Source organism: Poecile atricapillus, chromosome 4 (assembly GCF_030490865.1).
Source record: "Poecile atricapillus isolate bPoeAtr1 chromosome 4, bPoeAtr1.hap1, whole genome shotgun sequence".
In the NCBI taxonomy this organism is placed as follows: Eukaryota; Metazoa; Chordata; class Aves; order Passeriformes; family Paridae; genus Poecile; species Poecile atricapillus.
The window spans coordinates 52,686,117-52,713,507 of NC_081252.1; the positions used below are offsets into that span (position 1 = coordinate 52,686,117).

The window sequence follows — 27,391 nt, forward strand, 5'->3', positions numbered from 1 at the left end:
ATGGAGGAGGAGATGCAGCCGGCGGAGGAGGGGCCCAGCACCCCCAAAATCTACAAGCAGCGGGGTCCCTACAGCGTCCTGAAGACCTTCCCCGGGAAGCGGGCGGCGCTGGCCAAGCGCTATGAGAGACCCACCATGGTGGAGGTGCCCCGCGGGCGCGGAGCGGGGCAGCCCTTCCCGCACGCCGCCGAGCCGCTGCCCTACGCTCCGCACGGCCCCTTCCCCAACGGGCCCGCCCGCCCCGGCGCTGCCCCCGGCGCTGCCCAGGGCCACCCCCGGCCGCCGCCGCCGGCCCCGAGCTCCTCGGGCCGCTACGGCCCCTGCCCGGCGGTGGCGGGGGGCGGCGGCGCGGAGCTGAGCGCAGGTACCCGCAACTCCTCTCTCTCCTCCGCGCAACTTCGCGGGGCACTTTGCAGCAGGCGGGAGCGGGATGGGCGCTGCGGGCTCCCCCCGGCGACACGAGCCCCTCTCCCGGGCGGCTGGCGAAGGGCGCGACGGCCGCGGGGTCCCCGCGCCGGGGCTGGGTGCGGCGGGGACGGGGCGGGCGGCTGGGTCCGGCCGGCGGGCGAGCATCGCTGAAGTTGCCGCGGCGGGCGGGGCCCGGGGCGGTGGGCAGGGGGCGGCGGGGGCTGTGCAGGACTTGGCGGGGCAGGCGGGCGCCGGCCGGTGCGCACCTGCGGGAGGGAGCTGGAGCTGGAGCTGGAGCTGCTGCCGGCGGCGGGCGGGGGCGGACGGGGGGAGCCCCGGGCCGGCCGCTCCGCTCCGCCGGGGAGGGCGGCAGGCTGGGGCCAGCTACCGGAGGAGCTGCTGGTAATGGAGAGGCTGCTGATAGAGATGGTGATTTTAACAGAAAGAAAATAGATCGGCTGCTTGCCTGCACCGTTTTCATAAGATGCAGTGACAAACAGGAGATCAAATTTTTTTTTTTTTTTTTTTTCTTTAAAGGTGTAAGATACCGAGATGCTGAACGCATATCTTTCCTCTAGTGATGGCTTGGAGTTAAAAACCACGTAGATCTTGATATGCAACCTAAATTTGGCATCAGGAAATGGGAAATTGCATCTTTAAGCAGAGTACAATCAAAAATGAATTACAATAAATCCTATATAATTGCATAGGTCATTCTCTTTAATGAGATTTTATTAACCTGACTGTCAAGCTTTTGAGTCAGGCAGATATTTTATCTTCTTCAACTGATAAAAGTGTCAGCTATAAACCACCATATAAATATTCATAAATCTACACATCTGTGGCAGCCTATCAGCATCATTCTTTTGGACATTAAAAGCATTCTAATTACTTTCTGTCTAGCAGAGCTGAAATGCTGCCTGTTATAGTATGTGCTTGGCAGGCATGATTGCTTTTGTTTGCCATCACAAATAGCAGCATCCTATTTTATATACTGATGGTCCAGAATATATTCAGGGTTTGACTGAACAGGATGAATATTATGAAGCACCATCTGGTTTTGATAACATCGGGTATATTAACTCATCTGTTAATTTTTGACACATCATTGATTTATTTATTTAGAAAAATTGGATCCTGTTTTGGTATGTTGCTGTTTGCCTTTGTAACAAATGTGATGACATTTCCTTACTAAACTGGGAGATATGCTAGTTAATAGGATATATGGCTATGTTTTAATGCCTGTTTTGGCTTAGAAGTAGCCTTGTTCTGGATGAATTTATCATGTCTTGTTACAAAAAATTCAAGTACTGTACCAAAAAAGTTTAACACTTGAATAGATTAGCCAGAGAATTCACATCTCTGGGGCATAGTTCTGTGATCCGTGGCAGAAGGTCATCTTTCCTCATGAAATTGCTTCTTATATGAAATGCTCAAATGGTGGTATTTAACTATTCTTTTTGGCCCACAATCAAAACACTTATGATAAATGTGACACCTACATTTCTTTACAGAAGCAGATTACGCCATGGAAAACATTCAGCTGTCTGGTCAGATGATATATGAGGCCATATCTACAGCAAAGCCCTCTGGGCTTTGAGGAGCAGAAGTTTGGACTTTCTTTCCCTGAGTACATTGTGCTAACCAGGCACTAGAGCAGGCTTTGGAGCTTGTCTTGGTTTAGTTCTGTGCTAAAGAGATGGTGAAGGAACTGCCATTCATGCATCAAAGTTCTCTGAAGTCCCTGTCCCTTCAACTGCACATTCAGACTTTATGTTCCTAATTGGGTCCCAACTTAGCCTTTCTCAGATTTAAGTTCCAGGAGAAACAGAACAGGAGAAAACAAACCAGAAACTTGCTACAGTGTTTACAAGTGGTATTTTGCACAAGTTGTTACTGGAGGCTGAGAGTTGTCACCAGTGGTGGCCCACGAAGTTGGTAAGGGGACTGGAGCACCTCCCTATGAAGACAGGCTGAGAAAGTGGGGAAACTATGAAATTCAGCCTGGATAAGAGAAGGCTGTGTGGAGACCTCATAGCAGCCTTCTAGTGTCTTAGGAGGGCCCACAAGGAAGCTGTAGAGGGACTCTTCAAGAGGAACTGAAGCGACAGGACAAGGAGTAATATGTTCAAACTGAACGATGGCAAATTTAGGATATGCAGAATTTTTTTTTTACTGTGTGGATGATGAGCCACTGAAATAGGTTACCCTGAGAAGCTGTGGCTGCCCCATCCCTGGCAGTGTTTAAGGCCAGGTTGGATGGGTCTTTGAGTAACCTGGTCTAGTGGAGGATATCTCTGCCTACAGCAAAGGCTTTGGAACTAGATGAACTTTAAGGTCTCTTCCAACCCAAAATGTTCTGTGACAATAAAAAAAAGAAAACCAAAAAAACAATAAGCAAGGTTTAGATCTCCTGGGTATTTTAATCCCAGAGGTAGGGATGTTTTGCTGAGCTGTATGCCCATCCTTCCTGCTTGGTGATGGATTAACACCATGTACCTTGTTCTTGGGAGCTGTAGCACTGCTAAGATGAGCAGGAAGCTAGCTGGGACCCCAGTGCTGTTTGTATGTGGAGAAGCCCCATTGTCCAGAGGCTTGAAATTCTCTTAACTAATGTGTGAGCCAGTTTAATAGCACAGGCTGCCTCTGGAGAACCAGAGTTGGGGTTTTGCCCCTGGAGAGTGAGAGCATTTGTATGTTCTCCATGCACAGTCGCCCAGTACTTTGGCCAGCACCTGTGGGGTCTCTGGGCTCCCCACAGTAGCAAGGGGAACAGAGCCAGAACACCTCGTAGCCAGAGGTTCAGCTCAAGTGTTGTAGGGAGGGACAGATCATCCCCTTAGTAGGTGTCCAGCTGCTTGTGCATTCTCCACAAGGCAGTCACATCCATGATGTGTACAGTTTTCCCACTCAGTTTATCCTCAGCACTTGGCAGGTGCTTACTTGAATAAAGTAAGTGGAGTGCTGTAGGGCAGTTTTGTAGGAACACCCACTTCCTAAGTTCAGTTTCAGAGATACCCCTTTTTGCTGATTCCTTCTCACTTGTGCAGGCAACAGTGAGGAAATAGCTAGTAAAACACCACTGCTGGAATGCCTAACTCTGTGCCAGCAACTTAAACACTTAATGCAGTTGATTCTTAAACTTCAGGCATGACATTTCTGGCCCCTTGGGATTCACAGCTCCAAGTTTGCTTTTGAAAGTGAGCACCTCAAACACAGTCACAACTAAAGATGCTTCCATATTTTTGCAGTTTTTTCTAATGGTTAGAACTCATTGCAAGACTAACCAGATTTCCCCTCAGGTGCTCTCTTAAGAGACCACTCTCACCTCCAGACTCCAGCAGAACTGCAGGAAGAGAGGCTAGAGAAAGGAGGAATAGCAGGAATTCTCTACCCAGTGCCATGGTGAAGAAAAATCTAGTTTGAGATTTCATCATGTGGGGAAGGATCCTGTATGAGAAATGTCATCTTACAATGAGAAATGTGAAGCTGCACTGCAAGACAATCCTTCTCTCTCCTCTAGAGGTTACTCTGATTGCTGCTGCTGTTGTGAGCCGCATGGATGGATTCATTCAAAGCACCAGCAGATACCCATTTTCTTCTGTAAAACATCAATTATTTATTAATCTATCCAGATTATTTTCCTAGTATGAAAATAATGTGTATCTCTGTCTTTGGTAGTGTGTGCATTGGACAGTACCATAATCTACCAAAGTCCTTTTCCTTAAGAAAGCGTGATGTAGACCTTGTGGTGCAGCTTAAAATTTAGGGTGGGCCTTCATGGAAAGCAGAGGAAGAAGAGCAGAGCTGGTAACACCTGTTTGTAGTGCCAAAACCATGGCATGTTTGAAACTACCAGTTTATAAAGTTCTGTTATGCCCAGACAGAAAAACAGGTTGTTCTGTGAACAGCAAAGATGAAAATCAGTGTTTTGACCCTTCCATAGGAACTGTGAGCCTTCATCTGGAAATAGCTCTCTCAGATGAGTACTGAAATGGCCAGACACTTGTAGTCTTAATCCACTGGACTGTCTCAATGATCTTCATGCAAAATGCCCAAGAAAGCATTGCATGGTCATAGGAGGTGTCAGATGCTCTCAGTTTTGTGACCTAAGCACAGGTATTTACAGCAATGGTCATATCTAAAAATGTAATGATGAAGTCTCTATGCTCAGATAAAGGCCAGTTTGAAGGGTTGAAGGTTGCTGCCCCAGGATCTCAATTATTAAAAATATTATAATAAACAAATCAAGAAATACAAATAATCAGGTGAGAGGGCTGAGTCACTGCAAGGTGAAGAGTGAGATGATTGAAATTTCTAAGGAACCTGAACGTCACAATCTTGCTGAAAATTAAATACCAATGAATACATTCCCTGCAGGGGAGAATGTATGGTATTCAGACCCACTCAATACTTATAAAGATGACTTTTTAAACCAGCTTCCGAAGAATACAAAGGAAACTATGGAAAAGCCACAACCTGAATCCAGAGCCACTGAGACCCAACACAATGCTTATTAATAAAGCTGTCTTATCTAAGTATTGAAAAGATCCTTAGGTGTGGGAAAAGCTGAAGTTATACCTGCCAAATTTTCCAGACATCTTTTCTGATGCATTAGTATAAGTTATCAGATTCAGCTTCAGATGTTTGCTCATACTAAACCCTGTTTTCATTCTGGCAGTTGAATAGTTAAGAACTTCCCCTAGTCCAATGAGAAAAAGATGTGAAGATGAATGCTGTGTCTGGGAGCTGGGACCCGATTTGCCATATGATAGTATCTTCTGGTTGCTTGCGGTCTCAAACAATCTAGTTAGGAATACTTATGTTTTTAGCAATTTAATCCCGTTCTCTTAGCACTTTATGGGTCTTATCCAGCAAGTCCACCTCCAGGCAAATGTCTAGTTAAAGTCGATAGAAGTTCTGTAAGACTAAAGACTCTGGGGTCTGAGACATTAGAATTACATGGTTGGTGAGCAAGGTAATAGGGAAAAGGCATATCACAATAAGACTTTAATAAACTGCTTACACTGTTTTAGTCCAGTGCAGTGATTTCAATAGGATCCTACTTTCATAGAAAATACATACATTATATTAAATCAATTAAGAATCATAGATTGGTGTTTATTTAGTAGTAGTCACATAAAAACAACTTTTTGTCATTTCTTAAGTGATTAGACATTGCACAGTGCTTGCATTTCTAATTATAGTCAGTCTGTAAAAGCTGAAATCCCAATTTCTACAATATATGCTAAATGGGCACCATTTGTTTTTATTTTTTTCTCCATCATAAGAAAGAACTGTAGTTATCATTCTCATTTAGGGTTGATCAGACTGTGGGTGTGTGCACCATTACTGGTGTAGAAGTGTCTTCAAATCAGAACCTACCTCAGCACAGAGACAGATATTTCCGGAATATGTGCTGAGAACATCCTTCACTATTGCTGTCCAGCAGCACCCAGAAAGAAAGCATTTGTGCATCTCTGGGTTAGCCTTTCAAACAAGCCCTACTTTGTTGTGGCTGATTTTTATGTCTTTGAGTATGGGTTGAAGTTAAGAAAAAAACCAGTAATTGCTGTTATTGTGTCTTTGTAGTAGATCTGATACTGAAGATTAAATCAATAATGTCATTTCTGTATAAAATTTCAGTTACATTTTAAGCTACTATCACAGTGAATGTGCCTAGTGCATTAAATTTTAGAACAAAACTAATAATTAATTTAATCTTTACTGATGCTAATGTTATTTTGGTATTCTTCAAAACTAGTAATTTGAATGTCAGGTTACATTTTGCTGTTTTTAGAATAAACCGTAATATTAGAGTAACATCTCTTATAATAGTCTAATCCCTTTTTAGTTGTTTCATTCATATCTTGTCCCCATGCAACAAGGATATGCAAAGAATATGTAGCTGTTTTGTGAACAGGGACAATAATGATTAAAATACAAACAGTATAGATGACTTCAGGTCTGGAATCAGATTATAGGATTAAAATGAATGAAAAGCCATTCTGTAGTAGAATTGCAAAGTTCCAGTCAATATCATCTTGTAATAATTTTAAAGGGGAAATGTGGAAAGAAATAAGGCAAAGAAAGCACATCTTGCTTGGTGTTATTAGTGATGCTTGAATTTCCTGATTTCATTTTGGTTTATCTATCTTAAAGCTGCCATGTCACTAGGATTCTGTTCTTTTAATTCATGTTACATCTGCTGTGTTGTTTTGCAGTTGTATTGATTGTAAGGGTTAAAGACATCTGGCCCCAGGTTAGTGTAGAAAAAGAGAAGCACCTGGCACCTCATGGGCACCCACTTGCAAAGGGGGCACAGTGCCTGTGCATTTCTGCCCTGTGGAGTTCATAGTGTGGACAGAGGGTATTGCATAATGCTTTGGATCAAAGATGTGTTGTAGAAATCTGCCCTCTTTAGTCTGAACTCTTCTACAGGAATGTGATGGTGAGGGTACTTGAAGCGGTCTTAGGGCCACTGCAGTTCTTCCCATGGTGTCCCTGGGCAAACCCTGCATGGCCCCAGGCAGCCTCATGACCCAGCACTGGGCTGGGGCTTGTTCTGCCCACCTCAGGTTCCTGTTCTTTCAGTTAAGTCCTCAGGAGATCACATCCACTGGTTTTGTGCCAGGGAGGTCTCCTCTGGCTGCATTTGAGACTGAAAGTATTTGTATGCTGCTTCAGCCCTGCCCTCTTCACAGAGATCTGGAGGATGGTGCAAATGCAAATTAGTGTTGTTTCAAATATTCTTCAGTCCAGCTGTAGTGGCCTCAGTGTGAAGTAGATTTTCCACCAGACAGTGTATCTTCTGGATCTTGAAGAAATGCTGTGAAGAGTGCCACCTCTTAAAGGCCTGAATTCTGAACACTTCTGTTCTTTATGTATTAAGGGTGTGATGAGGCTACTGATGAAGTTACACTAAATGAAGGTTTGGGATGCTTAGTCTCATGTATCTGTAGCAGGTTGCCTTTTCAAAAGTAAATGTGTTTGTCACATTCTAAAAGTCAAGCCTGCCTGAGAAGTGCTCTCCAAAATTGGCAGCGCTTTAACCCACCAGTCTTTTTTTCTTATGCAAAATGTTAGTTACATCTGTTTAGCTACCTAGAGGAAATTAGCTTTGAATAAGGTAAAAAAAAATGTAAAAGGCACTATTTTTACTGGGGAGCCTAACAAGTTGTGTCATAAATATCTTGGTTATTTTCTGTCTGGGTCCTGGAAGTATTCTAGCAGCTTGAGGTATATGTGTAGACATTGCAGAAATGAGCCATCCCACTCTGGAGGTTCAGCTTGTAGCTGCTGTTGCTCCCTGAGACATGACACCTCCTGTCATGAGAGGCAAAGCTGACTAGGTGCAGCACGGCATCCCTATCCTACTTCCAGATCTGAGCTGCTGTCTCCAGAAACTGCTGCACAACCCAATGCAGAGTTTCCTGATTGTATGCAGAGCATCTTGAAGAGCTCTGCTCTCCACTGTGCCACACTGGCCTGCCCACAAACCTGTAGGATGCCTTTGCTTGATTTAAGAAGAAGGGTTTCTGCTTATCATTCTGAGTAGTTCCTGGACATATCTAGAACCTAGAGCAAAAGGAACAGAAGAAAATTCCATAGAATTGAGGGTCAGTTATGTGGAGTGTCCTGTGCCCAATGTCAAACAAGTGCATCAGAGACAAAAAGGAGAAAAAACAAAGCTTGGAAGCCTTGTTGGAGAGGAACTGGGCATAGGACAAAGGTATGGTGCAAAGTCCTACAGAGATGTACAGATAATGCCCTCCAGCAGCTTCAAATTACTTTCAGGGCAGTACTTACTTGAACTTGTAGCAAATTGGATGTAATTTGTATTTTCTTCCCCGTTTTCCTCACTTAATCCCTCTGAAAGATGTTAGTAAGCTGTGTCTATCATCACATTGCATTTCTGATTAACAGCAAGGGCACAAGGGCACTCTCAAAATAGAAACAGAGTCAGGATTGTTTTAAATCACAGTGTTGCAGAAGTATTAAAGCAGAAGCCATCATTTTAATATGTTCAGAAATAAAATGCATGCTACTGTAAACAGTTGTGTACATTCATCTAGCTGCTACTGCCTGGCATAACCTTTTGCATTAGGTTTCTGTGATTCATCTTTTCTTTTGTTGCAGAGAGTCGAATGATTCTGGATGCCTTTGCTCAACAATGCAGCCGAGTTCTAAGTCTCTTAAATTGTGGTGGAAAACTACTGGACAACAATCACTCTCAGTCCATGATTTCTTGTATAAAGCAGGAAAACCCAAATTATAGTGAAAGACAAGAGCAATGTCAGCTCGGGAAAATGGTCCATAGTCAGACATCAGACATTTTAGACATAGAGATGCAGTATATGCAAAAGAAACAACAAACCTCAGCCTTTCTGAGAGTTTTTACTGATTCCCTTCAGAACTATTTGCTTTCTGGGAGCTTCCCTTCTCAGAACACCTCATCAATAAATGATTTTAGCCATTTGGCAGATGTGGATCCACTTTCAGCCTCTCCAGTACACACTTTAGGTGGATGGACATCTCCAGCAACATCGGAATCTCATGGTCATCCATCATCTTCTACACTTCCAGAGGAGGAAGAGGAGGAAGAGGAAGAAGGTTACTGCCCTCGGTGTCAAGAGCTAGAGCAGGAGGTAATTTCATTGCAACAAGAAAATGAAGAGCTTCGTAGAAAGTTGGAGAGCATTCCAGGTAAATAGTCTCCTGCCACATAATGTTGCCATTCAGTGATAAAAATAGTGTGGGTAATAGTTTCTTTCAAGTTCTAGTCATTTTTAAAGGTTGCCGTCATAGTGATCAGACACTGGAATTTGTCTCCAGCCAAAATTTCTATAGCTGTGCCCAGTGGAAAGTTATCTGCTGATACTCATCTCTAAGAATATTGAGTCCTACATTATTAAGGTGTGTTCAGGTGGGGATATATTTGTAATCCCAAATTCCAAATATCAGGTGGTTTGTCATACTAATTTCAAACATATGTTTCATAACTCTTTATCTGTCTTATTCTATAAGTGACATTGCAGCTTATAAACCTAATTTCCTTTTGGGGCTCCTTTTTTTGGTTACTTTGGTTACTACTATTCAAAGTTACATCCATAGTTTTACCTGAAATAATTTTGGCTATTACCTTGAACAGTTTCTCTTAAATTGCTGCTAGTTAGTGAGAAGCATTAATACATCTCCTTCCATTCATCTTCAAATAAATCTGAAAAAAAAAAATAAAAGCCTAACAACAACTTTCCAGTTCAGCAATAGGTAGAAGCCACTGGGAGAGAGAAAGAAATCAAATAGAAGCCCTTTCTGTGAAAAGCTTTTCTTGCTCTTTAGACCTAGGACTTCTCACTGTTCAGGTGAACCAAGACACTTGAAGAGTGGTATGGGATAAGAACAAAGTATCTTGTACCTGTATTTTCTAAACTTCCAGCACAGGCAAAAATACACCTCAAATAGTAATACTAAAAGGAAATAGGAATTTAGCAAAGAAAGAAGCATACAACATGCTTTTGTCATGTATAAACGCTAGGGAACTGCTGCTTTTTTACCTGAATTTGTGGTGCTTGGGGTATATCCATGAAAAGTTAATTGAATTGATCTCTGAATGGCAGAAAAGCATGTATAGTACAGTATGAGCTGCAAGAGAGAAAATACTTCAAAGATGCTAACTATGCAGAAAGGAAGAAGGCAGTAACCAACTACTGCCCCAACATGTACAGACAGTTGCAAAATCTGAGCAAAATGCAACCAGTAGTCTTCATGATTCTTCCCAGCTCTCAGTGATGTACTATGCATTATTTATATCACATCATGTTTTTCTTCTGTGCATTGGTCGATAGGGATACTGGCAGATCCCATAAGCAGCATTGTTCCGTGCAAGGAAAACCCAAAATTTAGAGTAACTCCCTCACGCCTCCCAAAAATACAGAGTTACCATAACTCATGCACTCTCACTGGTTTCAGCAGTGGTTAGTACATCATCTGGTACTGCATGACAAAGGGAATTGTGTGGACTTCAACTCCTGTTGAGTCTTACCTTCAGGTGTGTAAGACCAGAAATGACCCTGTAGGGTCTGTAATCTGACTGACTGCTTTCATTAAGTCACATGTACTGAACACAGTAATTTTTTTGACTTTCACTAATGCATAACTTGTATTTGACTCAAGTGATATCTCAGAAGGCCTCCAGTCTCTGGTGAACAGTGGCTGTATCTCTTACCTGACATTTGGTTCCAGTGTTAATTACACTGGTGAAAATATGTGCCTTGTTCCTTGCCTGACTACCTGAAATCAGCTTTTAGCCATTGACTTTTATGGTTTGCTCCACTAAATGAAGTGCTCTATAGGTCTTGGTACTTCTTCTGATTGAAGGTACTTACAGGCTGAAAAGCTGATTTAATTTCCATTTTAAATAAACAAAGTAAACAGTACTGTTTGAAACTCCTGAAATTACTTGAATCCTTCTTTGCATTTTTTTGTTTTTTCTCCCCTTCTGCTAATTTCTTTAAAATCTGGGCACTGGAAATGCATGCAATATGTTCCTGTGAGCCTGATCAAAGGTGAATAGACTCTTTGCTTGCACCCATGGTTTCTCTGGTGGGTTGTGCAGCTGAGCTTCTCATTCTGTGCACATTTCTTCCTAGAAGTACACACTTTGTATTTGTCTGTGTTTATGTACTAAGTGTTCCAGATTGCTCTGACTGTCCCACTTGCCCACTGTTTGCTGATTTGTCAATTTCCATATCAGCCAGAATTTATCTAATTGTTTTTAAATTAACTTTGTGATACTGGTTAGAAATGTCGAATAGTATTGAAGGTGTTGTTAGTCCTTGTTGGGCCTTTCTAGAAACATGTCCATTAATGATGATTCCTGCAATGACAAATATTTGAGGTGTCAGTAGCAGGTACCTAATATATGTATGGTCTAGTCTGCTGGTGTTGAGTGTTGCTACTATTGCAATCAGCTAACTCATGGTAGTAGATTACATGTCCTTCAGGACTCCTTCAGGTATCTTATATTGCTCAGCCCAACTTTTTCAGGCGAATCTATACGCTTATCTAGGAATGACAATCGGGTTAGTCTGGCAAGATCTACTTTCCATTAGACCATTTTGACTGGAATTAATTATATTCATATTCTTTAGTTCTTTGTCATTTGAATCCTGTTGTGATTGCTTGTATTTTGCGAGGATTAATGCTGGGTTAAGCAGCAAGTATTTACCTGGGTCATCATATTTAGCCTTCATCTGCCTTTAAAAGTGATAAATGTGCATAATCATAGTCATTTTACACCCCCCAGGAGTCATGAAACTCCTTATTAATAGTGTATGGAAGGAAGCAGACACACATAAAACATGTGCAAGGGGGTAGGACTTCGTCTGCCAACATAAAATCATCATCAGATATATGTTCTGCTTCCTGATGACATATCCAAATAGATCTGAAGTGACCCATGTGTTTGCAGAAGTGTTAGGAGCCACAGAAGCTCTCTCAGATTTTGCTACATGGTAGGACAGAGATGCTCATGCACTCACACAGCCACCACTAAGCAAAGTTAATAAAAAAATCAACTAAAGGCAATGTCTAATTATTTTTGTCTCTAATGTTCATTTTCCTCCTGTGAGCTTTTACTACTGAAAAAGCTGACAGAAATTTTTCTGTGACTTGAAATGCGCAGCTCTGTATGTAAACAGGAGCTTGTTCTCTGACCCTTTTTGGGTTTTTTGGGGTTTTTTTGGTTTTTTTTTTTCCTATCAAGATGTTGCATGCCTCAGGAGGGAGGCAGAAAGCCCTCTGCAGAGTGTCAGTATTGTCTGCCACCATCTATCACATCAAAGTAATCTCAGAGCACAAACTTTCTTCCCTGCCCGTTCATCCCCACCTCATGCAGGCCATCTGATGGGATCGCCAGGGAAGGCGATGAGCATGGGGAGAAGCTACCAAGGTGGCAGCTAGAGGAGAGTGAAGGTTGCCACCCTGTCTCCATCGAGCCACTGAAAGAGCAGGATGTTTTTATATGTAGTGGTTTCTCTTCTCATCCCTGGGGAGCTAGTCCAGAGCTGCTGGATGAGGCTGGCAGGGGACCCTGGGGGGTGGTGGCAGTGCCCTCCCCACAGTCGCTGAGCTTCCCACTAGCAACTCTACCAGCAGGGTATAAAAGCACCAGCCCCTCCCTTCTGCTGTATAATATGAATCATTTTATCCTTCTCCTGAAATACTTTGCATTTCTTTTTTTTACTTTCCATATGCAAAAGCCCTTTTAAAATCCATGAGAGTTTGCGATCTAAAAATAGTTGCCGCTATACGTCTCTGCCTCTAGCTTTGCAAAGCAGGGCTCACAAAGAGACTACACGAAAAAGGGTGTTTTCTCAGCAGATGTAAAGGCAGTGACACTCTTTCTTTTTTAACAAATATTACAGAAGACATATTCTCCTGTAGCTTTTGGACACTGAAAATAAGATTTTTCTGTTTTCAGAAGTCTGTCCTATTGCTGTAGAAGCTCTTCAGTTTTGTAGGATCTTTTTGCCTGCAGCCTAGTATCACTCTTCGGCAGATCACCACTGGAGAGAAATGATTACATGGAAAAAATATCCCATATATTTTGATTGCTGGATGGGTAGATGTCTTCTTCTCAAAAAAAACCCATTTGATTTGACTGAAACAATACTTAAATTTGTGTGAAATCTTAATTGTTCCAGAAAAAAAATTTGTATGTCAGTGCTTGGGGTTTAAAGCAGTGCAACTTCTTTCAACTTGTCCAGTCTCCCCAATACTTATTTTTTTACGGCAAAATATTAACCAAACATTTTCAGTTTTCAGTTCAACTGAACATAAGAGGAACATTTTCATTCAGTGTGTTACCTTGTCTTCTTTTGAAAAATAATTAAAGTTTAGGTAATTCCTGGAAGGAGTTTGGCAGACTTACCATTGGCTCTTTAAGGTTTTGAGATCATTAAGAACAAAACAAAGTAATCCATCCACATGAGGAGAAAAGTGTCTTCTAGTTTATTTTCTCTGTATAGAAATTACTGTGGCTGTGATACTTTCCCAGTAGTGAATTTAAAGACATATTTGTGGAGCTGCATACAAGATGTGGATTTCAACCATGAGGATATTAAACAGTTCTTCATTATTATTAGCATGATTTTCTCACACTTTTTTACCTGAAAGGGAGAAAATATTTCCAGAAAATAAATCTAAATAATATTTGATTAAAACAAAGGTCTATAATCACGAGTTAGGGTTTGCCTCTTGGTGCTCCCAGCTTTGCTGGGTGGTTTTGGATAAACCTGTCTGAAAGTAGTGAAAAGGTATAAATTAGTAAGTAAATGAAGCCATGTGTGATAAATACAATGATTATTCTTACTTTGTTAGCCCAACAGCAAAAAATACTCCAGCAAATAGCAGAGGGATGGGGAAGGAAAACCCCCTCAAATGTTGAGTCCTGGTCACCCATAGAGACTGCATTCATGGTGGCTGGAAGCAGAAAAAAGCAAAGTGAGATTGCAGGTAGAGTTAATATCAACGTAATTGAAAAAGTCTGACAAGTTTTCCAGGAGGTTTTGTATCCCCAAAGCTTCACTCTTCTTCCTGACTATTGGATGATCTAATAAAAGATACTACTTTTCCCTGCAAATCCTGTCTCCTTTATACTTTCAGAGCCTCATGTTTCCAAAGAGCCTACCACAGCCACAGTGTAGATAAAGCAGCCATCAAGGGTTATGATGAACACGTTTTCATGTTCTTTTTTTTTTGTCCTTTTTCTTGATGTTCACATTTAACCACTTCTTTGGTTTCCCTTGATGTTCTGGATATTTTGGTCTGATCTGTGGCCTTGTTCTGCTGTTCAGCTTCAAAGTGTGAAGTTGCTGTGAGAAGAGAGAGCCTGGAGCACGGTCACTCAGTGTTTGGCACAAGAACCCCTTTGAACTTGTAGCACGGCTTTGCTTGCTGCTGGGGTTGACAGCTTACTTTGCTAAACCAACCTGAGTACAAAACTTACTGAAACATGTAATTGCAGCAGACCAGGGCTTGCTTTATCTGTTTTCTCTGTGTTTCTGGATACAAACCCACAAGAATTTGGGAGTTTTGTGGGGAGCTGCAGTTCAGCTTGTTAAGGATGAACTCCCAGGTCTCAACTTTGGTTTGGCCTTTGCAAGTAAACATTTGGTTCTTAGTGGCACAAACTGCTGTCCCTTCTCACAGGGCACTTTTTGGTTTCCCTGCTAGTTACCAGTAGAAATGTGCAGTAGAGGAATTTACAGAGAATGTCCCTTCCAAAGCAAAGACTTCACTGCTGAACAGGATCACAAGAAGAGGCTCCTTCTAATGAACAGAAGGAAAGTGAGAGAGCACAGACAAAAATAAAAGCCAAAGGAGCATGTGGCAGCGTCGCTTAACTGAGATGCACAGCTGCCTTGTTTTATCTCTTTTAATCTGTTTATGCAAGGTGTACGTCCCAGGGGTGTATGGGAGGGGAACATTCTTTTTTCTGGAAGAAATCTATTGCAAAAGAAAATTTAAAGTGCAGTGGCTTTTCAGATGCAGATTTTTAGAAATTAAATTATTTGCCTGGAAAACACAGCTGAGAGGGATTTTTAAAGTAATGGGATATTTGCTTGAATATTTCTCTATTCCCTGTTTTCAGCTGGCATGTGGGTCACGTTAGGAAATCTTTAACAGCCTCCTACATACAATGTCAATTCTTTTGATTTCTGCTGTATCCTTTCACTACAAATGGGTACTGGTTTTATTTCACCATCCACTCACAAATATCCCTATTTGTAGGCTCTTGTGGACTGAGATCAGTTCCTCCACAGATCGTAACCCACATCTCTCCTTGCCCCTTGCTGTTTTTCCAGCTCATCACACCCCAAACAACTTGCCTTCATGGACCATCCATGCAGCTTTTGCTGGCTTTCAGCTGATTATTGAAATAAAAGACCATATGAGCTAAAATAATCCAAGCTGTGCACACTTGTCCAAATCTCAGGCAGCAAAGGCATCTCCATTAATGTTATAAGAAATTCACACAGCCCTGTGGCTCGTCAGCATGTTCCCTATCATTTGTTAGATCTTTTTGACAGTCGAGCATCAATTTAGAAATGTCCTGCAATGAACTCTGAGAGAAGCATTGCTCAAGGTCAAGTGAAGGAGGACACAGTGCAGTGCTGAGCCTGTCTTAGCTAACAGCTGCTGGCCTGAGTGGGGTGGATGTAGATGTACACCCTTCCCAGTTCTCCTCCCCACTGGTGAGTCAGAGGTAAATGGTCTTGAGTGCTAAGGGATTCATCTTCTGCAGAGCACCAGGAGGAATGAATACTAGCCAGTGGCAGCTACAGAGCACAAAATCTTATTAATAAACAGAATAACCAGATTTCTTATTGTCTGTTTATGGGGCTGAGGCCACTGCAGGGAGACACGCAGCCACACTGGGGGTGAGCCATCCCTTCTCACTGGGACTGTCTGATGCTGCAAGAGAGGTTGGAGATACACTTTATTTACCTTGGAGATGTATCTTATTTACAGCAAGCCCAAGCATCTCTTCACAGAGCTGTGCCTTGGCAGTATAATCAGCCCTGGAATATTTTACTCTGGAGGCTGCATTTTTGGGAGGATAAATGAGAGTTCTCATTTTGACAGATACCAATGTAAGTGATTGTGTCCCAGTAACATTTATAATGAGCAAAAACCCAGCTCAAACCAATAATAGATATGTTCTTGGCTCTTCATAAAACTTTGGAAGTTATTATCAGAGGCAAAGGTTTAAAAAGAAAAAAAAAACTAGAGTGGGTGATAGTTGGGAAACATTAAAAGCATGTTACTGAAGGTCCCAAAAGACTATCTAGGATGAAAAGTTTAATGTTGGTTATAAAACCAACCAGTTCAGAGGGAAAGTAAAAGGACAGTTAGAAACATAACAAACAAATCAGAGGGGAAGTTCATGGTGATGTGTAAAAAGCAGAAGTTTGGATCAGTGGCAAATTAATAATTAAAATTAAATCTGGAGCATTTGTCTAGAGAAGGCTTCCTTTCTCTGGCAAAATAAAGGAAAAATATTGCATCCTAGTAACAGTATTGGACCATTATCAGATGGAAATATATTTTATCAGTAATAGGGAACTGCTCATTGAGTATTTCTGTTCTGGTACTTGTGAAGGGTAACATGATGGAATCACACCAATATAATGATGATGGTAAGCCAGTAGAAATGTTTTCTATTTCCATTGTAACTCTGGGTGTTGTCACATGTTCATCATCAGCTTCATGTGGGGCTGCAGCCTCAGCTGCCTGTCTCAACTGCCTCCCAGTGCTGGGACAGCTGAAGAGCAGTAACTGCTTGGGCACCCCAGCTTTTCATCCCTAAGCACACATCAACTTATTACCAAAGGCACTAAGCAGCTGCTACCAAGGCATCATGTTTTCAAAACCATGAGGTTTGGACAACTCGCTTCAGGAGCTAAACCAAACATGAAAAAGACAATACCATAATTTTTCTGACCATAATTTTTCTTTATGCTTTCTAATATTTTGGATGCTTAAGAAGACTGAAAGATGAAAATAGGATCAGATTTTTTTTTTTAAAGGACATGAGATGTCCTGGATGATGGTGGTTTCCTTGGCCTGATATTGAGCCGAGACAAACTAATTGCACAGCTGATGCTAGCTTCAATTAATAGAGTGCTAAAGCAGAATAATGGCATTAGTACCGGGTAACATCTTGCCAAATTATGGTTTTGATGAGATGCGAAGTTTGGTTGATGAGTATTGCCAATATTTAGGGTGTTACAATATATTACAAAACATTATTTAAAAATACGAATATATTTGTGTTCAGAAAATTTGGGAAAACTGCCATGATGCAGTTACAGGCATTTTCCATTTCTTTTCCAAAAATTCTGTAAATCCATTTGAAGGAAAACCAAATGCAGACTTGAAATCAGGTTTATGTTCCTGTGGGTAGAAACTGCATCACTGGGAGATGACTACTTGAGTTCTACTGTGTTTTACCCACTGATGCTGTCTGGGTTTAGTCCAGGGAGTCACTGTGCTGTGTGGCAGCTCAGGCTGAGAGATCATAGCCTAGATTTTGTCATTGGCACAGTGTGTGACCACCACAGTCACTGTTCAACTATTTATTAGAAATTAGGATTCTCTGCAGAGAAAGCTGTGACAAGCTGTGCTGAATAAGCACTTGTTATAACATACAGATACCTAGAATAGCAACAGTCTTAAACTTGGATCGATAACAGCAAACACTTACTCCTACACACTCCTACGTGTGCCCTGGTTAAGGTCTTAGCCAGACCAGCCTTCCCTGGCACACCAGGTTCCCTGTAGGCCCTCCTCCTCCTTGCCCTTTTTCTCCTGCAAAGACCTTCCCCTTTCATTCTCTGCTGGGCTACTTTGCCATCCCCAATGTCCATTCTGAGATGCTGGCACTTTGAGAAAATAAAGGCTGTGGAAACTTTTCCCTAATGGGCAGGAAAATTACTGCTTCCCCACAGGCTTTCTACTAAATCATAACAAGTGTTATCTCAACATTGATATCTCTCCCACTACCACAGTAAGAACAAATCCCTGTTGGTGATGTCCTGATAGTGGATACCTGCATAAGCATGCACAATATCAGCCCTTGGGGCTATGATCTTGTTAACTCTGTAGAGACCACATCAAAGATAGACAAAATAAATAAACTAGTAGACTTATTCATCTTCCCAGCTGGGATGCCCAGGCCCTTACAAAGTTACATTTCCTGAAGGGTTTGGGGTAGACAGTTTTCAGCAAAGAGAACATCTGCAGAGCTGTAAGAGGGACACAGCAACAAAACCAAAGCTTTGACTCTCCACCTCGTGCTGCCCTCTTTGTGGTTTCTTCTAGGCTTCAGTTAATATAGCAGCCCAAGAAGTCTGGATTTGCAAGTAGCACCTGGTGTTTGAAAGGCTGAGGTTTTTTGTACCAACAGCAAACAGTGCTGAGTCATGGCTTTAAAGTCAGAAGTGATCAGCATCCTCCAGTCACTACAACAATAAAATAATCATACAACATTGTGCTCAAAACATTACTGCTTTTATGAGGATACAAGTTTTTATAAGCATTGGCCAGCTTTTAATACTTTCATGTTTTTCACTGGTAATGAGAAGGCATTTTTCAGCAGCACAGTGCTAAAGTAGAGCTGTACTTCATCTGCTGGGGACACAACAGGTTAAGTAATTTCCTGTTGTCTTCTCACTTGAGCCCCATCCCCTTGGAAGAGCACAGGTAAACACATCCCTGGATAGCCTGCAGTGAGATTACTTACTGTGTGAAAAAACAGAAGCAGGGGTAAATACACTGGTGGGTTGTCTTTACAGAGAAGTCACTGTGGGGTGCAATAACAGGAATTTATTCATCATATCAGGCACTTTGCTTGACTTCCTTATGCAGACTGCTGGATGTAACTCCTCATCCCACTGTAAAGGGTCTGTTTTGCACAGAGTAATTTTGTTCTGCACCCTGTCTGCCTAGACAGGGCCATAGTAGCTGTGTGGTGTGAATGCCAAGGAAAGAGGGCAAAATACCCATAAATCCTACCTTCAGACATTCTCAGATATTTCAGTGCTTGCTTTCAGATTGCCAGCTTAAGATGAAGCCCAAAACGCCACAATTTTTTCAAGTGTAAAGAAATAATAAAATTCCAAGAAATAGTAATAAAAAAAACTGAACACAAATATTTCTTCTGGGTTTTGAGTTGAAGCTATGATTAAATCTGAATACTTTACAAAAACAACCCACACAAAATGTGAGAGTCATAAGGTACCTTAAAAACTATGCTTATTTAGTCTTGCACAAGTCAGTTTTAATGTTGGATTAATATCTGTTTAATTCTCCTATGGTGTTTCAGGCTCAGGAGAAAAGAGCTGTATTTCAAAAATACTCCAGAGTTAATCAGGGATGTGGCAGCATCTGCTTAAGAGAGACCCATAATTGAATCATCCCTAATTAACCTATCACCTCAACAGAAGGGAATAGGATGTTGGTACCACTACTGAAATGGATGAGAGTGATGGGAATGGAAAGAGGGGAGGATGAGGACAAGGAGAAATAAAGCAATTTGCCTAACACCTAGTTTTATAACAAATTTGGGAGGAGGGAGGGAGTAGAAATTAAAGTATACAAGTCATTGAATCTCTTTAGTATATTTAATCAGACTGTAGTTTGAAAAACATTTGAGCATATTTACATGTTAATCAGTGCATTATTAAGGTCCAAGGAATGTTTTCTCCTTTGTATGGTTTGGGATTTTTACAGTGTTTACAGTTTTTTTTCTAATGATTATTATTAGTAGTATTATTATTACTGCTGACCTAATTTGTTTTTGTAGTAATTATAATTTCAAACTCAGGAAAAACCCTTTGAAAACTAGAGGGCAGGAAATAAAAGTAATTTCAGAGATCTCAGTATAGGAAATACAATACTTGTACATTTATTAAATTAAATATCTGCATAAATCAAAATTAGTATTTCCTATTTGAAATAAATCTCACAAACATAGAAAACAGATACTAAGGAACACTGCTTGATTTAATATTGTTGTTCTATTTTGTGTTTTATAGCTAATATACAGTAATTGCAATTTGTTTCACGCAGTGCCCTGCCAGACGGTTTTAGATTATTTGAAGACTGTACTTCAGCATCACAACCAGCTTATGGTACCACAGCCAACAGACCATCCAACCGAGGTAGTGTACAGTCAAAACAAGCTACATCTCTTTATGCTTGATAACTCTGTACAAAAATGTAGGCAAATAAATCAGTAGACATTTAGTAGTAAAAAAATTGGTTAAAAACTGTCATTCTAAGTACAGTAATCTCCTAAATGGAGGAAACACATCGTTGGTATAATCTAGAATGACTTTACTGAGCAGCACCTAACTCTCTCCATCAGCACCATGTGTTTCCTTGCTTTGGGTGGTTTTTCTCTCCTCTTTCTTCAGAAACACAGTATTTTTGGGTAGAATTTAAGCTAGGGCTAGCCTGGTGACAGCTGTTGCTGTGACTGAGAGTGGCTGCATGTGGTGTGCAGCAGTTCTAGGTGTGTATCACTGCTCCTTCATTCAGTTTTATCCTGTGCAAATTGATATATACATATTTATATTTATATGTATCACTAGCTGTTGTCATTCAAGTATATTCCAAGGATTCATTTTCCTCTTTTTAATGCTCTTTTGCCTAACTAAAATTTTCAAATACTGTAAAAACTTAGTCTGTTCTGTAATGTGTCACAAGGAATAGCTTGTCATAGTGTGACAGAATTTTTTATTCAATTAAACACACAGATATTAATCTTTTATTCATAAATTTAATCATGTACAAGTACAAGCAGAGATACATTTGTATTTTGGTTCTTCCTTCAGAGTCTGCTTATTTCACTTCTGGGAGGTTTTATGTTTGTTTTAGTTTAGTGACTGCTGGACACATCAAACCACATCATATATTTATCGAGAATGTTTTGCCCAGAAGTGCTTTACTTTCCAATGAAGCAATGAAAGTGTATCTGTAGCAGGAATCCAGTAATTGTTTAACAGAGTAGCATAACACTATATCATGCCTTGGAGAAGAAGGAGGAAAAATATCCTGCGTTTCAGGGGGAGCAAGAGAGAAGTGTTATAAAATTGAGGCTGAGGAGTTACGTTAAATTTATTACCCTCTTCTCAGTTAATAGGAATGTGAACTCCCATGAAATCTGGATGTTGGGCCTTTCTGCACCCTGTTTTCATCAATGCTATATATATAGCACAGAACAGCTTCTAGGATAGCTTGCTGCTTAGCAAGGGCACATATGAACATCCGTCCTTAAGGCACGTGGGCAAGCCTGGAGCCTTACCCTGTGCCATTATGGGCTTGCACTGCACAAGCCAGGCCTGACAGGGCTTAAAAGCAAGGCAGTACCTACAGTTACCTGCAGCTTATACCTTGCAGGGGTATCAGTAAGAATGGTCATTGCTTCACTAAAGGGCTTTTTTAATAGGAAAAAAATAGGTTTCAGAAATCTAAGGTAGGAGAACAACTTACTTTATACAAAAGGGAGGTGAAGCTAGCTGCTGAAAAAAAAATAACTACCAGCAAGAGGATCACATGGTCCTTTGTACTGATGTAGTGGAACGAGCCAAGGGAGTACTCATGCCAGCTCCCCCTGGGACAGAGTGGTCACAATTACTTCAGCATAAGAGTATATTACCTCCAAAAAGCTCTTTCCATGCTGCCCCTCTGCTCTTCTTCCTTCCCCACCTCCTTCACAGTGTTGGCAGAGAAGCTGGAGTGGATGGATTGTAATGTTCTTCCATGGCAGAGCTCTTCAGACTTGTTACTGGCTTGCCAGGGGTTCATGTGCTGGGCAAAAACTAAAGCAACTGTTTGTGTCATGAATGGAGGGGCAGGAACTGACCCTGACCTGTTTGCAGTGACATGAGGAGATAGTGAAGTGCAAAGAAAAGCCCCAAATTATAACAAGGCTAGACTATAGGTGAGGGGTCTTTCTCTTAGAGGTTACAAGCTTGAATTTACAGCTACAGGGGAGTGAGTGAAGTGTTGAGGTGTTTGAGGGGTAGTGGCCCTTCAGACAGACAAAGCCCATCTCTTCCCTTACATTTTGGCTTCCTTTGCAACGTTTTGGGTTTGCCCATAGCTGTCAGCAGCTTGTAGCTGGCAGGCACACAGGCTGAGCTCCCAGTGATGCTAACTAACCCCACTGGGAGGTGGTGTGAGTCTAGATCGTACAGATTATCTATTGGTAATCTCAGCACACTCTTCACTAAATTCAATCTTCCATATATTTATCAAACTTGCAAAAAAAAAAAAATAAAAGCAAATACCTGAGGAAAAACTTCAAAGATGCTCTCAAACCATCTCCCAAGATGCTGTAATAAATATATGAAAGAAGGCAAGGATGTAGTCCTTAAAATAGTTTTCAGGTATCAAAGGCCTGGAAGTGAGAACTTTGCAGCAGTTCCATCCCACAAGTGTGGCATGTGGCTGAGTGCCTCACTGGGCACCAAACCTGTGTTTCTCTAGCTCACTGCAAGCTCCTGTCGAACCTGAGGGCTACACAAAGACTTCACTAATTGGGCTTCCAGATTTATGTGTTTTGATAAAGAGGTGCAGCTGTAAAAGTGAATGAGTATCTAGAATGGTGTGGTTTGGGTTTTTATTGTGTACTTCAATTATTTCAAGTATATTAACAGTACCATCTTACATTAATTGGGTAATCCTGAACTATAGCATTTTATGGGCAACAAGAATTAAGTACAATTTAGGTACAATTGACTTAAGAGGGCTTATAATGTGTGTGGATTACAGGAATCCCCATAATTAGTCCCGCAGCATTCATTTAATGTTGGAATATTGAAGCACACAAATTATGAAGGTTAAAAGCAAAATTTCTTTCCAGCTGACACAGTGGCATTTCTTGAAAGCTATAATTTGAGTTAATATAGCATTCATTAATAATAATGAAGCTTTTCGTTTTCATAGGTCCTTTATTTATTTTCTTTACATTTTTCACAGTAACATAATTGCTGTCAAGTTTCAGGTGTGTTCTACAGAAGTAATAAATTTATTATAAAAATAGACCAAAAGAGTCACTTCTGAAGGAAACTAACAGCTATGATGAAGGGATCCATTTGATCATGCTCTTCAAAGTCTTTTTTTTATGCATTTTACCACATTAAGAAGAAACATTACACTTAAATAGTATGCCCAGTTGCTGATTCTTAACTCTTTTTAACCTACTTGTGAAAGTGGAACTTATCAATAGCTACACCTTTCAAAACATATTCATCATACCTCACCCATTCTAAGTTCTAGAAAATGGAAATGTAATTTTAGAAGTACTCATTCTCTGTAGGAACAATTACGTGTTCATTTGGGGTTGTGTTTCACTGTCAGTATTGTGGATACTTAAAAACGTATCTTTTATTGCAACTGACATCTACACCTATTTGCTTTGTAAAATAAGCAACAGAAATATTTCACTTTTTCAGGGGAGTAAGCAGTTGCTGAACAACTATCCTGTCTACATTACTAGTAAACAGTGGGATGAGGCTGTAAATTCTTCCAAGAAAGATGGACGACGGCTCCTTCGCTATCTCATCAGATTTGTTTTCACAACCGATGAGCTTAAGTACTCATGCGGCCTTGGAAAAAGGAAAAGGTCAGTGCAGTCAGGAGAGACAGGTCCTGAAAGACGTCCTCTGGATCCAGTTAAAGTAACATGTCTCAGAGGTACTGCATCTTTTCGCTCAGTGTCCACCATATGTGATCTCATTTCACCACATTGGCTCTGGCTCAGTAGAAGCATTTGGCTGACAGTTGCAGGACTAGAAGGGGTTTCACAGGCAGGTGACAAGCACCAGAAACCCTCCACTTTCTTTTCATACATACATACAAGTATGTATGTATGTATAATATATGTGGTTTGGGTGTTTTTGATGGGAAAAAACAAGGCCTCTTACTTAAGAGAGACAAATGCAAGGGCACATGACACTAATACACTTTAAAAAGCAGTGAAGCAAAACCAGACAATGCTGATTACACTCTTTTATAATGAACTCAGGTCCTTTGTTAACACCAATACACAACAGAACTAACCAAAGGAATAGTTACAGTCTGATGTCTAATAAGAACAAGAACACAGTGCATCATTGGGGTCAGAAGCTGAGTTTCAGAGTAGGTTTGAAAACATCTTCTAGGGTTAAGAACATCTGCAGGTTAATTACCTACAAAGTGTACATAAGCATGCTGTCAAGAATTTAGCGTACTTTTGGCATACTGATGCAACATTGCCTGAAAATGTTAGGGAACAACTTTCCCCCATATTAGCCTAGAAAGGGAGTGGAATTTTGTAAGCATTTCACAGTGTCAGAGAGTGAGGATATTGCACAGAAAGGGTACAGACTGAAAATAATGTTGTGTACTTTGGTTTCCTAAAATTGTTTGAAAAGGCTGGTACCAAGCTTTGTGATAAAACATACAGAGCAGGACTTTCTAAAGCCAAAGTAAAAATGTTTTTAGTATCAACATCTGCACTGTATAAGTGCGTATGCTTATAATTTCTTTAATTAACTCATAGTTAAGTTTATAGTATTTTTTAAGCACATACATGAAATTTTGGTTGAAGTAACCTCAAGAACATTTTACTAATCAATGCAATGTAAAAGTCTATATTGTAGTCAGTGATAAAAATATCTTTACTCATTCAACTGGAGTCCAAAGTGGCTATACACTTCAGATATATGTGCCTCTTCCCATTTAGGGTAAAAGAATCCAAAAAGGCTAAGTAGGTAAGACTTGTGGTTAGGGTACATTGTTGTAACCAGGTAATGAACTCAGATTTTACATGCAGACAAATTAGGCAAACCAGCTCCTTTTGTACTACAAAATAATCTTTTAAGCTGCTGTATGAGACTCTATCAGAGTTCTACCAGAGCTAAACTGAAGGGCAAGTCCATCACACACCATGCGGCAGAGGTCTAGAGAGAGAGATTCAGGGTTCCAGAAGGTCTGGAAAATGAAGGCTGGATACAACTACTTCAGCATTTACAAAGTTACTTTAAGTATCACCTAATAATTTACCCTCAAGCGCAGTGTTAATACACTTTTCATCCCCTTTCTCTCACCTGCCTCCCAAGACTAATAGTAAATTTACTTTTACTTGGAATTTTGCTTGTGGCCACTCTCTTTTCTGAGGTCCTGGACATGTTGAACATGGGGAGCACTCCTAGGGAGAAAGAGAAAGGGTAGTTTCTTTAATTATCAGAAGCTTGAATAGGAAGCCAAAACATGCAGTATGTAATGACCAGCTAAGAAAGCAGAGCAGACATCTCTCCCTTTGGCCTTTTGTGTGTAGGTGGGAATATGACAACTTTCTCCAGTGCTGAGAGTTGGCCACTAGCTCCTACTCATTTACAAGCCCAGGTAACAAGTGTCTGACTAATTCTCAACACAGCTAATTATGCCCTTCCAACATAGCAAGGAGCGCAAATTGGTTCTCTGTCTGCACTCAGAGTTTAAATATATATAAACATTTTTAATATATTCCTATAACTGGCTGGTGTCTGGAACCAGTTTTAAAACATCCTGGATGCTTAAATTCTAGCATTACTTCTTTACATGGTAACCATTTCTCTGAGAAAAAGATGAGTCTGTGGGGGCACATGTGAACATAACTAGGTAGGAATTACGGTTGCCTGTGTGGATTTCCAAGGAAATGAATTTAAAACAGAGATTGCTATCACTTTTGCAGACACACTGCTGGAGGAGCTATGCAAAAATCACATCCTAATTGTCCAACAGATGAGATACCTTGCAGGCACGGGAACTCATGTAAAAGCACAGCATTCCCTGTCTGGAGATGTGGTGACAGAAATGAAGTTACCTTACACCACTTATTGTGCTGTTGGCTTGTCAACAGTAGAAAATAGAATTTAAAAATATCCTGGGACACACAATGCTGCATGAGGGAATAACTAATGTTACAGAATAAATAAGCAGCTCAGTTTCTATATGAGGTACAGTGTATCCAATATCTCTAATAAGATGCCCTCACATTTAAAATCATATTTGGATGTTTCAAAGTCCAAATACACCTATTTGAGCTATGTCTAGCAGTTACAACTCTGGAATTGGCAGGGCACCTTCTGCAAGTCTAGCATATAGCACGTCAAAGAATCTGAAAAATAAATTGTAAAAAATGTAATCATCACATACAAATAGCTGTATGTGGCAGCAGCAGCTATTTAAATAGCTAAAATACACGCAGTACAATTTATTTTCTCCTGCATCTGTAAGGAGAAAACTATTGTAAGGCTCCCCAAATCAGACCTCTGATTTCTAAGCTATTTCTAAGGCCAAATTAGTCTCTGAAAAAATAGGTGTAATATACAGGGAGATGAAATAGCAGAACTTAAAAGAAAGATATCCCAAACAGACAGGAGCACCAAACTGAAATAATGGCAATGACATTTTCCAGCAGGCTGGAGTGTCCTGCAGGTTGCAGGTGCTGAAGGAGCCAGCAGAGGGAGGTCAGAAAGATCCAACAGCAATCACCTTGAGGTGTAGAGACCAACAGGTTTCTAAAGAAATATGTTCTGGCTTGTGTTAGCTTCCACACGTATTGCACACACTGAATCACAGCCTTCACTTCAATTAGTTCTTTGTATTTCCACAAGAAGGGATTTTATATCCAGGTCCCACAAGTCACCTAGTTAGCTCAGGTATAACAACATACACTGCATGTGGAGAAACACACTTGTGCAGAAATGAAGTAGGTCCAAGTGGCATTATCATGGCATCCCCCATAAGGCTTTACTTCTGCTTAAGTAGAGCAGCAATACCTCCTTTCTTATTTCCCATGAGCTTTTGATACCAGATGCTGCAAAGACAAGTTGCTTTTTACCCTTGCATGTTTTCCTGCAGAGTTCATTAGGATGCACTGTACCTCCAACCCGGACTGGTGGATGCCATCTGAGGAGCAGATAAACAAGGTGTTCAGTGACGCGGTGGGACACGCGCGCCAGGGCCGCGCCGTGGGGACTTTCCTTCACAATGGCAACTCCTATTACGAAGGGACTGACCACCCGGGATCACAGGACGAGGTCTTCAATAGAGGTATGCAAGATGGATCTGGAGATTGATGGCAGTGAGAGCCACATCACACAACAGTAGCAACCACTTAATTTAGGAGAGACTGTTAAACATACTTAGCCCTGCAGTCATTTAGCAGTCCAAAGCATGTTTGAACACATACCACATACATTTCAGCTTCTCCATCCTACCATATCCCAGTTAACAGAAAGAAATCCATTTCAAGACCTGCTTTATGGGACTTCTCAGTGCCTATTATTTCCAAACCCTTCATAGCACACTCAAAGGGAACGTGCAGTTCATTTCATCCAGTTGTAGAGGAAAGGTCATTTAAAAACTATAAAAATGTCAA

At 41.0% G+C, this 27,391-nt stretch overlaps 1 protein-coding gene across 1 annotated transcript; it reads left to right on the forward strand.

The window, feature by feature from the left end:
* On the forward strand, positions 1 to 27,391 carry BEND4 (BEN domain containing 4). The gene is made up of 5 exons (XM_058838354.1): positions 1 to 364; positions 8,548 to 9,114; positions 20,047 to 20,138; positions 23,439 to 23,679; positions 26,872 to 27,391. Exons 1-5 carry the CDS (start codon positions 1 to 3, stop codon positions 27,087 to 27,089), a joined length of 1,482 nt encoding a protein of 493 aa, XP_058694337.1. The 3' UTR covers positions 27,090 to 27,391.